Source organism: Taudactylus pleione, unplaced genomic scaffold (assembly GCF_031769625.1).
Source record: "Taudactylus pleione unplaced genomic scaffold, aTauple2 ptg001784l, whole genome shotgun sequence".
NCBI classification, from domain to species: Eukaryota; Metazoa; Chordata; class Amphibia; order Anura; family Myobatrachidae; genus Taudactylus; species Taudactylus pleione.
Genome location: NW_028286181.1, coordinates 426,467 through 440,319, shown reverse-complemented (window position 1 = coordinate 440,319; position 13,853 = coordinate 426,467). Strand labels below are relative to the sequence as shown.

Here is a 13,853-nt window from a genome sequence, read left to right as displayed (position 1 = left end):
TCAATCGTGCAAATCGTTCATCTGACATATCTGACCGTGTGTATACACCATTAGACACAACTGAATGAAGCCTGCTTGTAGAATCGTTTTTATAGCCTAGGACATGGCTCGCGTTTTTGTTCTGAAGAGGAACCATGTACTGTATATTGAGCTGATTGTACATACCTTTCCCTCTATGCTGAAGGTATACTTCCTGTTCCTGTTTGCAGTAAACCCAGTGCTGTCGGACTTGCACAATTGCCATTTTGGTGATTTCTTTTAGCGTGAAAAAGGATTGCTGAGCCCCAGTTATCATGGTGAAAGTGGTCTGCCCTGGCAATGCTGTGTGTGTGTGCATGCGGTTTGTGAGGTGTTACCTGTCTGCACGAGTTTGTTTAGGTTCTACTTTGAGAAGGAAATGAAAGATACAAACACCTTACCGCCGTATGTAGGAGGACGCCTGATATATTCTGCATCTGGTGCATAGCTTTATAGCGAGTCTTGTGCCCAAGTATCCAGTCATACAGGAATATTACCCAGGCATTACAGGTGTGCCTGTGAACAGTGAATGGGATCCCCATATTTCTTGTCCTTTCTAAGATTACTGGGAAAAAGTGTTTTTGCATGCGAGTCTGTGTAGGTGTTTATAACGTTGAACTGTTTTTGTCCAGTACTACTGAGCACAAATTCACCATTCATACAAATACTTATAGGAGCTTGTACTTAACATGCCTTGTGTAATAGTGTGTGTGGTTATTGATGTCCTTACTGAAATACTGATAAGAGACATTGTTCTATAATGAAGAATTTCATGACCTCTAATGTGATTAAGGATATTAGTAATGACCTCGGTCTTCAGCCTTTACTTTTAAAGAGTCCAGGGTTGGCTCTTACTTCTGATATCTTTATAATCTACTTTAGGTGGCCATTTATGTGCTTTCATATATTGTATAGGAAGGGCGTCTATAGGCGATGATGCACGATAATCTCACTTGCATGGCTTGGTGCCTTTTTTCCTTCTTTTTATAAATCACTTTTCTACTTCAGGGTCCATAGGGTATCCACAGGATACCTTGGGGTATAGGTGTGACGTCAGTCGCAGGGCACCAAAGAGTTAAGCTTTCAGCCTCCCAGGATGCACTAGGTCCCCCTCCTATACCCCGCCCCCGGGCCAAGGCACCTCAGTTTAGTTTGGTGCCCGGCCGGAGTCGGGTGCACCTGTTGGAGTGGGGGCTAGAAGAGCCCCTGAAGCTTATTCTTCATGCAGCTGTGGCTGCACATCTGGATGAACAGCATGGACAGTCAGTCCTGACGTCCATGCTGTCTTCCCTACACCCCGCCGGTACCAGAACGCCGGTACTGATCCGGGGATGCTGGTGGGCGTCTGGGGTCACAGCTAGCGGTGACCCCAGATGCTCCGGACCATGGCCGGATTCAAGGGGGACAGAGGTAAGCAGCGGGGTCCCGCGGTGGGTCCCCGCTGATCACATGGTCCTAAGTCCCCAGGCAGGGGGCTCCCTGGGGACTGGCTGCAGCGTGGAGCCAGGCGACCAACCTGCGCTTCCACTACCCCCTGGGACAGCGGACCGCAGCAGAGCGGTAGCGCTGCGGCGTCCCAGGGGTTAAATGCATGCCAGGGGAGCGCGCCTTCCCTGTCTCACAGCCGGCGCCTCCCCCGCTGCACACAGCCCTCTCTGCATGCTGCCGACTGGTCCTGTGGCAGCGCTCCTCCCCCAGGCCAGCCTCCTCTCTGCTCCTCGGCGGCCATCTTCTCCAGAACGCATGGTGAACGCTGCTGGAAGCGCTGGACGGAAGCATCGTGGTCTGGGTCCCCCCGCATACCTCTCCTCCGCTGTGGTCAGGTCTGTGTATGCAGCGCTGTGTCCTACCAGGCCCTGTGTCTGTGTAGTTGAGTGATCAGCGCTGTTAGTGCAGGAATTGTTATTTTTCTGCATTGTATGTGACTGTGCTAGCGCTGCTGCCTGTAATCTTTTCTTCTCTAAACTGTCAGCTTTATTACTGTCCCTGTTCTTTCTGCTAAAGCCCTTGCGGTGCGGTGCTGCAGGGTGGTCTCTCGCCTATTTAATACTTAATTGGTGAGAGAGGTCACATACGTGGTGCCATCATGTCTGAAAGTGATTTTCCCCTCCGGCTACAGTGTACCACGTGCAAAGTACCGTTAGCGGAGGGGGAGGGTAGCGCGGAGGGCCTTTGCCGGCAGTGTTTGTCCATGGCGCGGCCTATTACGGTTACAGCACCGGTACAGGAGCCGCCCTGGGCTTGTTTCGCTCAGGCGTTAACAGCTTTAGTGGGCCAGTTAGCTCCGCAGCCCGCGTTTACTCCGATGGGTTTGTCCCAGCAGTCTGTGGTGTCGTCACCCATGCAGGGGTTCCCACGACAATTGGTGGTACCCCACAGTCTCCCTATTTCCCCGCTCCCGGGTTCTCAGGAGCCAGCGTGGGTTAACTCCCTGACGAGTTCTGTACAGCACTTGTCGGATGTGTTGCAAGGGGAGTCTGTGATGCGGTCTCATAAAAGGCCGGTGGCGTCTCTGTCCGCTCCTTATGAGGATGACGAAGGGACGTCTGATGATGGGGAGATTCTAGATCCTTACGATCAGGAACCTCTCCATACTAAGGACGCTGATGCTAAGTCCAAAGTATATATTCCTGGACTTATTCGGGCGGTCCGCACAGCCTTGGTGATTGAGGACGAAGTTCCCCCAGCGGCTAAATCTAAGTATGCCTTTTTCAAAGATGTGAAGGGCGATGCCACAGTCTTTCCTCTTTCGGGTCAGTTGGTGGACCATTTAGAGGAGGCGTGGAAACAACCTGGCAAAAGATACCAGCCGCAGAGACGCCTGGCGGTGGCTTATCCGTTCGCGGATAATTATTTTGCTAAGTGGGAATCCCCTCCACAGGTGGATTCTCACGTGACCCGTCTTGTCCGTAGTGCCACATTGCCGATGCCATCCATGTCCTCCCTTAAGGATGCTACGGACCGCAAGGTAGAAATCTGCCTGAAGTCCGCTTATTCCCTTGCAGGGGGGGCAGCACGGCCGGCTATGGCCATTTGCTGGGTTGCCAGAGCGATGGAGCGCTGGGCGGATTCATTAGAGGCTTCTTTTGAATCCGACTGTCCGGCCGATCAGGCGGAGTTGATTGGCAATCTCCGTGATTCGGCCACCTACATCAACGAGGCGGCTCTAGACATTAGTACTCTGGTGTCTAGAATTTCTTCAGCAGCGGTAGCTGCTCGTCGCACCTTGTGGCTGCGATCCTGGAAGGCGGACGCAGATTCCAAGAAAGGTCTGGAAGCGTTGCCGTTTACCGGAGAAGTTCTCTTCGGTCCGGATCTGGATAAGATTGTGGCCACGCTGGCGGCAGCCAAATCTGCCTGTCTCCCGTCGGCCGCTGCTCCTTCTGGTTCGGGACCATCGTCCTTTCGGTCATCTAGGGCCCAGGGCAGGCCCAAACCACAGTCGTTTCCTCGACAGGCTGGCCCTAAGAAATCGGTCAAGCCCCGGAAGCAGGCATGGAGTACCAGACGTCCGGCCCCCAAGCCAGATGACAAGCCTGCGGCCTGACGGTCCGGGCCTCCCTTTGGGGGATCCCAGGGTGGGAGGCCGCCTGCTACAGTTCGCCCAGTGTTGGTCGACCACTACGACAGACACTTGGGTTCTGGAGGTGGTTTCCCACGGATACGCCCTCTCCTTCCGGCACAGACCCCCGGCTCGCTTCTTCACCACGGGTCTCCCATCAGACCGGAACAAGGCTACGGAGCTGCGGAAGGTATTGCACACTATGCTCCAGGCTGGAGTTATAGTGGCGGTTCCATTCTCCCAGAGGGGCCAGGGTTTCTATTCAAATCTATTTTTGGTACAGAAACCCAATGGGTCATATCGTCCGATACTCAACCTCAAAGCACTCAACAAGTCTTTGCGGGTCCCGAAGTTTCGGATGGAGACCCTACGGTCCATCATTCTGGCGCTGGAACCTGGGGACTACTTGGTGTCATTGGACATACAGGACGCTTACCTGCATGTCCCTATTCTTTGGCGCCATCAACAGTTCCTCAGGTTTGCAATCAGCAGCGACCACTTCCAGTTTCGGGCGTTACCTTTTGGCCTGGCAACAGCACCACGTGTTTTCACCAAGGTGATGGCGGTCATGGCGGCTTCTCTGCGGCTGCAGGGAGTCCGCATGTTGCCGTATTTGGACGACCTGTTATTGGTGGCAGGATCTCCAGAGCTCCTGTTACGCCACTTGGACCTGACCATTGCACTGCTGCAACGGCACGGCTGGCTAATCAACTGGCAGAAGTCCACTCTAATCCCGTCTCGGAGGATTCTGCATCTTGGAGCCTTATTGGACTCGGGACAGCAAAGGATCTTCGTGACGGAGGACAAGATCTCTGCTTTACAGTCAAGGGTGCGCAGTTGTCTGCACAGCCGCCGGGTGTCCTTACACTCGGCAATGAGGTTACTGGGCTCCATGGTGTCGGTGTTCGACATGGTGGAATACGCCCAGTTTCACTCCAGACCTCTGCAGCACCTGATCCTGTCCAAGTGGAACGGGCTGACTCAGTCTCTGAAGTCCCAGACGATTGTGCTCACCCAGGAGGTTCGCCTGTCCCTTACGTGGTGGTTACAGACGACCCACCTCAACAAGGGACGTCCGTTCTGGGTTCCAAATTGGGTCCTGTTGACAACGGACGCCAGTCTTCGGGGCTGGGGAGCAGTTTCGGGTCCACACTTGTTCCAGGGCAGGTGGACGCCGACAGAAGCGGAGCTTCCAATAAATATCTTGGAACTCCGTGCGGTCTTCAATGCTCTCCAGCAGGCACAGCGGTTTCTCCAGGGTCGCCCGGTGCAGGTCCAGTCGGACAACGCTACCACCGTGGCCTACATAAACAGGCAAGGAGGAACTCGCAGTCGGGCGGCTCTCGTAGAGGTCTCTCGGATCCTGGTTTGGGCGGAGCGCAATCTTCCGGCCATATCAGCGGTCTTCATCCCGGGAGTGCTCAATTGGGAGGCGGACTTTCTAAGTCGCCAGGACGTTCATCCGGGGGAATGGTCCCTGCACCCGGACGTTTTTCAACTACTGGTGGACAGGTGGGGTCTTCCAGAAATCGACCTCATGGCGTCCCGGCACAACAACAAGTTGCCGGTGTACGGGTCTCGCACAAGAGACAAAGGGGCGTCTCTGGTGGATGCTCTGTCCGTCCGGTGGACGTTCCGGTTCGCATACCTGTTCCCTCCGGTCTCCCTTCTTCCACGGGTAATCCGGAAATTCAAACAGGAAGGAGGGACGCTCCTGTTGATAGCTCCCGCGTGGCCCAGACGGCACTGGTTCTCAGACCTTCAGGGTCTGTCCGTGGACATTCCTCTGCGGTTGCCGCTACGACCGGACCTTCTGTCTCAGGGTCCTTGCCTTCACCCGGACCTGACTCGGCTGTCTTTGACGGCGTGGCTGTTGAGACGGCCATGCTGAGGTCCCGGGGGTTTTCCAGCTCTGTGGTGCGTACCATGTTACGAGCTCGGAAACCGTCTTCCGCGAGGATATACCATCGCGTGTGGCATACGTTCTTCCAGTGGTGTCGACCGAGAGGTTATGCACCGCGGGAGTTTCGTCTGTCTCGGATTCTCGCCTTCCTGCAAGCGGGACTAGATCATGGGCTTCGCCTTGCTTCTTTGAAGGTACAGGTTTCGGCCCTATCTGTCTGGTTTCACCGTAGGATTGCTACAATCCCGGATGTGCGCACCTTTATGCAGGGTGTTCTCCGCATTCAGCCGCCCTTTGTTCCACCTGTGGCGCCTTGGGATTTGGCTGTGGTCCTGAGGGCTCTCCAAGGACCGCCGTTTGAACCACTGGGCTCAGTGGATCTTAAATGGCTAACAGCTAAGACTGTTTTCCTTCTGGCTATTGCTTCGGCCAGACGTGTTTCTGAGTTAGGGGCTCTTTCTTGTAGACCCCCTTTCTTGGTTTTTTATGGGAACAGGGCAGTGCTCCGCACTCGGCCCGAGTTTCTTCCCAAAGTTATTTCCCAGTTTCATATTAACGAGGAAATAGTTGTTCCGGCCTTTAACTCACCGGGTCTTTCCGTGGGTGAGGCCTCATTGGATGTTGTGCGGGCCTTAAGGACTTGTGTTGACCGCACTTCTTCGTTTAGGAAGTCGGACGCTTTGTTTGTCCTCTTTGGCTTCCGTAAAAAGGGTTGGCCTGCTTCAAAGCAAACTTTGGCAGCCTGGATCCGTATGGCTATTTCTGAAGCTTATCTTCATGAAGGCCTACCGGTCCCTCCTTCTCTGAAGGCTCATTCCACTAGGTCTGTGGGTCCTTCGTGGGCAGCTCGACGTGGTGCCTCGGCAGTTCAGATCTGCAAGGCTGCTACGTGGTCTTCTGTCCATACCTTCGTGAGGTATTACAGGTTTGACACCTTCGCCTCTCAGGATGCTTCCTTCGGGCGGCGGATTCTCCTTTCTGCACAGGAGCGTCCCCACCCTTAAAGGATACTGCTTTGGGACATCCCCAAGGTATCCTGTGGATACCCTATGGACCCTGAAGTAGAAAATATGAGATATGGTAAGAACTTACCCTTGTTATCTCTATTTCTACGAAGTCCATAGGGTTCCACAGGACTCCCGCCCTGTCGCACCTGTGCTGCAGATGGGCTTTGCTCTGGTCACCGGTTTTCCGTCTCCCTCTGGTGAGAATGTGATTCTTGTATGTGTCCAGATCTTTGTTCTCTCTCTTCCTTCTCCTCCTCCGGCCTATGGCTTGGTAACTAACTGAGGTGCCTTGGCCCGGGGGCGGGGTATAGGAGGGGGACCTAGTGCATCCTGGGAGGCTGAAAGCTTAACTCTTTGGTGCCCTGCGACTGACGTCACACCTATACCCCAAGGTATCCTGTGGAACCCTATGGACTTCGTAGAAATAGAGATAACAAGGGTAAGTTCTTACCATATCTCATATTTTAATGACTTAAATAATCTAATTAACCCTCCTGAAGCTTGCATGGGGTTTTCTCTCATCCTCCCATCTGGACACGGTCCCAGCCTCTTGCTCTCCCTTGCAGACACGATCTAGACGATGGATTAAGACGATATAACTGGTGTATATGACTCCTCAGCTGCGTTTCCCCCCCTGGATAACTGTGAGGCCGGTTCTTCCTATCTCCCCTGTGTGCTTCTTTCTCCAACAGCTTCCTGTCTCTGGCGAGCAGCGCTAACCTTTAATGTGCCGTCTGCCTGCTGCGTAGTGTCGCTTTCACTAGTAGCACTTCCCTAGTGTGTGTTTTGTGCCCTTGGTAAAAGCAGAAATTCAGGGGATGTGGGGAACTGGGAGAAATGGAACGAAAGGCGTTTTGGAGAATACAATGCTGTGACTTAATTAGAAATATAATTCAGACAAGGAAGTAGTGTGGCTGAGATAAATACTAACAATACTTCACCTGCCGCTAGATAATTTATTCGCTATTAAGGGGTTACTGTGTCCACTTTAAATGTTATACTTATCATTAACCAAGGGTTCTCGTTTCTGGGTCCCCTATATATGTAAATCTCCAAGTAGAAACAACAAGCAGATGGGACCAGTGGAATAGCTGGGTTCCAGCCACAGGAACTCCCCTCCCATAGTTATGCTAGTGTGTGTGGGGAGGAGGGTAGGTTAGTGTTTCTGACTGTTCCGCTGCAAAGCGTGGGCCACTGTCATTTCGGTGGCTCCGGCAGGTTCTTGCAGTGGATGTTAGATGGGAGATGAGCAAACCAGAGTAGGACAGGTTAATCTAGAAGCGTATTCTCTTGGCTGGAGGGAGCATATAGTAGCTGTATCCCCAGTGCAGTTTATCTGCTGCAGTGAAGCGAGATAGTCACTCAGCTCTTTTGAGAGAATATTTGGCAGGTGAATCTTGTGCGATTCTTCTTGTAATTGCAGCAAAGTGTTTCTACTGCAATTTTTAATCATAAATTCTGCATACTCCTATTTCATTTATGGTCTAGAACAATGGCAGTCTGACCCCCCCCTTTTTCGGGGTGTAGGTTACTCCTCACTGTAGAAGTGGGTCCTAGTCTACGCTGCTCTGTGCTGTGCTTTCATCCACGTCCAATGATCAAATGCGTATTCTGTGTCATGTTTACATTCCCCAGTCCTGTGAAATCCATTTTGTAATATGTTTAACCATTATTTGTTACTCATTATTTCATCATTTTGTTTTATTTTTGTATTTGTTTTATTTCTCCCTTCTTCTTTTTCTTTTCCTTTTTGTTTTTGTTTTGTTTGTTGGTTTTTATTTTCCCTTTTTTTTTTTTTTTTTTTCTTTCTTTCTCCCAACGTTCATTTCCTCTGTTCTGTCACCTGTTGTGGTCTGGCTTCATGTACACCTGTCCAATGGTTTACGCTCCTGTGCACCCGTGCTTGCCTCCTGTGGGGGCAGCTGCAGCACGACAGAAAGCTTGATGTCTCCTGTTAAGCAGCCTCCACGCAAGTCTCCCTCCAACGCTGAGGCTTTGGTAACCAACATCCCCTCTGGAACCGTGCAGGTAAATGCTTAGTATAAGTGATAGTCTGCAGTGTGCGGTTACAGGGGGTTCTCCACCTTCACATGCAGCTTTTTATGTGCACTTTTCTGCAACTGTTTTATATCATTGGTCAGAGTTGTGTGGTTTTCTTGCTGAGAGGCTTCATACAATTGTATACATATACGTTGTAGCCAAGGTCAACTGATATAAAAATGACTGAAGTTAATGTCTTTTGAAGGTGGGTAGCTCCTTTTAGAGGGCAGAGAACTAGGATTATATGCCATACAGATTGCATAGACCTCTGTAATACATTGTTTGCATAAAAGACTACAGAAAAAATGTTTCCCTCCTGCACACTGCAAAAAGGCATGAATACTACATAATAGAAATCCAGTATTTGCAAATATTGTTGCACATATTTGCAAATACATGATTAAGCGCCGGGCCATGTCAAGGCTCCTCTGTACTGGCACCCCTATCTCTACTTAATAGTAGCACCCACTCTGGGTTATAATTACATACTGTTGTGCCACATAACGGCACATAGATAAAAAGTTGAGGGCCTACTCGCCTAAGAGGTACCCCAGAAACCCTTTAAATAGCACTACAGGAACCAGCACACCCTCCCAATGCTGGTCCCATCCATGCTGCTCAGAACAGCAATACAAAATAGTGGTTGCTCATATCAACCTAATGTTTTTCACAGTTGTGTGTAAAGAGAAGGGGTATGCTCAGGACTACATTTATTTATTAATATATCTATTTATGTGCTGTCCACCTCCCTGTGGCCTTAATTCAGCAACAAAATTTCTGTGGAGGAGATCACTCACTAAATCACTTAAAAGCTTCTGCACTTGGCTCAGATGTCCTCCCAGCAAGTCTGTCATTAAACATTTCAAAAACCCATCTTGTTTGAGGTTTTTCATTTCTATTTTACAAGGTGGTACATTTGATAGAGCCACCACCCAGGGCAAAGATCGCGGTGATCGACCAAACTAGGAAAGGGCCCGAGCACGTGTGCAAGTTACCTCCCTATTAAATTCCGATCTGAACTTCCTTTGCAAAAATTTGGTCCAATAGACTGGCCAGCATTATATCTTCCTTGGTTCACCCGGACCAGGTGGGTTTTATCCCTGGCCGACAAGCTTTTGAAAACCTCAAGAGGCCTATTGTCCTAATCCACTTTTCCCGATCACCTGGCATTCCCTTTAATTTAAACCTTCATGGGGATGACTCCAATATTCTGGCCTAAACAGAGACTACCTGACTGTGGTGTACTTTATTGATCATAGTCCTACCATCTCTGTTCTGGCTAATGGTTTGGTGCCTCCTCCATTTGTAAATCGCAGTTACAATGGACAGGTGTGTCCACGCTCCCCTTGATTTCTTACCCTAATGATGGACTGACTGGTTTCCAAAATCAGAAATGGCCCCATATATTTTGTGAATTTGGGATTGGCCCCTCAGCATAAGGTATCCCTAATGTAGACGATATCTTTTTGACTAAAACAAACTCGCTTGTTATCCTTGCAAACTTGCTTCACAACCAGAAAGCTTTTGGTGAAATATCCAATTACAGAATTAACTTTGACACAGCAGTCATAATGGTCCTTAATATTCCTCCTTTTGTGTTTTGTTGTTCATAGCCCACTTTGTTGAAACTACCTAAGGGAAAGAACCCCCAATAAATACCACGGCATCTGTATAGCAAGGTGTTATGAACAAATATATTTAGCTAATTATCCTAAACTCCTTCAGGACCTCAACAGGTGGAATTCTGTATATACTGGGCAGGCTGAGCACATGCAGGTGAAATTAATATATTGTCTAGGCCACAGGTTCCCAAACTCTGTCCTCAGGACCCCAAACAGTGCATGTTTTCCAGGTCTCCTCACAGAATCACAAGTGAAATAATTAGCTCCACCTGTGGATCTTATAAACTGTCAGTGAGTAATGATTGCACCTGTTGGAGCAACCTGCAAAACGTGAACTGTGTGGGGTCCGGAGGACAGAGTTTGAGAACCACTGGTCTTGGGCTACTGTATGTCTTTCAGGCACTTCTAATTGACATACTTTCAAAAGGAATTCAGTCCCTCCAATATTTCCCAGGTTTTTTGGGCTTGAAAATGACCATGTGAAAATGTAGCTTCTCCACAAGCCTCGGGTCCCTCGCTCCTTTGCCATTCCAACCTCCTACTCGGTGGAAATTTGCTCTGAGCTTACAAAATATGACCGTGATTTGCTAATTGCGAAATTTAGCATATATAATTTCAATGATCCTTCGACGGATCAAAGAACATCGATGGCTGACGGTCGGCATTTCTGATACCATCGCAGGTTCGGGCAATTCGTTGCCTATTGTATGGGGGCCTTAACACCGCTGTTAATTTTTTTTTTTTGCTACAGGGTTTCCCTGTCTGGATTTCACTGTGTCCCCTGCCATGGATTTCTGGCTTTGATTGATCAGATATATATTTCCTCTAGAGCAGGCCTGGCCAACCTGTGGCTCTCCAGCTGTTGTAAAACTACAAGTCACAGCATGCCTTGCCACAGTTTTGCTATTAAGGAATACTAAAACTCTGGCAAGGCATGCTGGGACTTGTAGTTTCAAAACAGCTGGAGAGCCACAGGTTGGCCAGTCCTGCTCTAGAGGTTGGTTGGCACATAATGTCCCTTTTTTGGATGGAATGAATGTAATTTTAATATCTCTATTATATATGTATTGGTACAATGAATCTTGTGACCTTTAAGGTTTATTTGGCTTTTAAACTTATTTTCTGTTCAGTCCCACCCCCCACCATTAACTATATATCTGGAACGCATAGACTTCACCAGACGCTGGGTTTCATCCCTGGAGATGCTCTGCCAGGCCTCTACTGCAAATGTCTTCAGTTCCTGCTTGTCTGTGTGTGTCTGTGTGTGTGTCCCTATCATTTCTTTTTATGCTAAATAGATTATATTAGTGATATAGGCACCAGACAGTTAAGCTTTCAGCTCCCAGGATGCCTCTGGTACTCCTCCACATATACCCCTGCCAAAGGCATTCAGTTGTTCGTTTGGTGCGGCAGGATTCAGACGCACATTTGTAACGGGACTGCGCAGGCAGTCCCAAGCTTTTACTTTTACATTTTATTTTCTATGTTTGAGTTAGCAGTGCCGAGCGTCTGTATTAAGACTCCCGCACTGCGACTCCATATAGCTCCGCTGGGCCACAACACCAGTAATGTCTCTGGTGATTTTTTATCGGGTCACTGCAAAGCTCGCTAGCAGCTATGCTGAGTCCTGAACTGCAACCGGACGCACAGAGATGTCAGGTAAGGTGATTCCTCGCTTTTGGTGAATCGTGTGTGGCAGTCTTTGCTTCCGGCGCTGAAGATGCCCTGGAAGCCATTGCAGTGAGGGCCCGGTGTGTCCGCTCCCTCACTAGACTACCGGGGTCTTATATTCTGCTGCCATGAGGCCAGTGTACGCAGTCGGTGGTTGCAGCTTAGGGGAGGTAGGCTCTCCCCCGGCAGCTCCTCCCCCGACCCAGACACAGATCCGTCAAGTTATTGCTCGCCTGGGTCGCTCCTTCTACCCTCCTCGTGTAAATGAGATGCTCACAGTCCAGTATTGGTGCTCTGCTGAAGCGATTTGGTCTCAGGAGGTTTTGGGTCAGTCTCCCTGTATAAGTCTCTCTCGGGTCAGGGTATATGGTCTCTATATTCTACCAAACCTTGTGTTTGAGTAGTTGGTTGAGAGTCTATTGCAACTAAATTACATATGCATTGTATGTGACTGTTAGCCAGCTGCTGTGTTGATATTGCCTTTCATTTCTGACTCTCAGTTTATGGCTATCACTCTTTTGTACTCCTCATCACTCTGGTAAAGGTGGTTGGGTTTTTCTGTGTACTTCATATTTACTAGTATTTGTGAAGGCTGTCATATTGCATTGCATTATTACCTTTTATTATGGAATATGTAAAGGGAAACAGGGGTTGAGGCCTCTGTGCTGGTTTCAGGTAAATCCTGTTTGGCAGGCTTGTTCCTTCAGCACTTTATACAGGATAGTTGGTGTGCTGTTTGTTATAAAGAACCACATCACCAGTCCACAGCTGCATACACACAGTACGATCTGTACGACTTGAGAGAGCTATTTTGAGAGAAGTCATCCTGCCACATCTCTGAACAGTTGACTATATCGTGCAAGTTGGCCTGCATGTACGGACGATCATAGATATCGTTATCGTTCATGTCGGAACGTGCATCGTTGGTCGTTCACTGCATAAAAATGAACGATATGGTTATCATTCATAGATATCGTACCGTGTGTACGCACCTTACCAGCGTCAGTACAGGAGCCATCTTGGGTGCCTCCTTGTCCCAGGTGATGACGCAGCTAGTGGATCATTTGGCTACTCCTACACTGCCTCTTTTAATGGGATACTCACAGCATGCTATGGTTGTCCCCTCCTATACATGCTTCCTGGTTGGATGTTTAAACCCACTCTGGTCAGAGTATGGCGTATGTTACGAACAGACCGGAAGGTGCTTAAGCGGACGTTAGTTTTTTCTGTCTGCTCAGCGTCTAGATTCAGATGCATCATCGGAGTGGTTGGCTCACTGAGCTGCTGGAAGAGGCATGGAGTAACCCGGATAAACAGAAAGATTAGCATCTTTGTATCTTTTCCGAGCTGCTGAATGTGCTAAATAGGAAGTCCCTCCTTCCATGGATTCTCAGGTGACACATGTAGTCAGGAACGCTATGTAGCTTATTTAGTCAGCATCTCCTACAGATTAGGAAAATTGAAACCTGTCTTAAAGCAGTATTTTCATCATATAGAACTGTTATTCGACCAGCTGTGGCTTGGGTGTCCAAAGCTATTGAAGAATTTACAGGTGCATTGGAGGATATTCTGCCAAATGCTACCAGAAAACAGCTGACCTATATCTCCCACATACGGGAATCTGCCCCTATTTGGGAGAGGCTGCAATAGATGCTGGGCTCCTAGCTTCTAAAGCATCATCCGCCTCGGTTGTGGCTCGTAGAGCCTTTTTGGTCCTGGAAAGCAGATGCGGGGTCAAAGAAGGCTCTGCAAACCTTACTTTGGAAATATACTTTTTGGAGTACTGCATACTCTGGCAGCTTCAAATTGTGCAGGTCTGCCTTCAACAGCTACATTAAAGTCTAGGAAGTTTTCGCAGGAACACCAAGCAAGCTAAGAGGTCCTGGTCGGCCATCTTTAAAGCCGGATTACAAACCCTCTGCTTGATGGGGCGGGTCTCCTCCTGGGGGAGCCCAGGATGGGAGGCCGACTTCTTCAATTTGCGGACTACTGGCATCAAATAGAAGCCTTGGTAAGAGAAGTGGTTTTTC

The 13,853-nt window shown here is 49.3% G+C and overlaps 1 protein-coding gene across 1 annotated transcript in view; it reads left to right on the top strand.

The window, feature by feature from the left end:
- Window positions 1-13,853, top strand: part of MPZL1 (myelin protein zero like 1) — a 50,565-nt gene that overhangs the window by 22,639 nt on the left and 14,073 nt on the right. Inside the window, exon 5 of the mRNA XM_088464992.1 lies at window positions 8,413-8,518. Within this exon, the coding sequence (XP_088321118.1) occupies window positions 8,413-8,518 (106 nt within the window). The remainder of the gene's footprint in view (window positions 1-8,412; window positions 8,519-13,853) is intronic.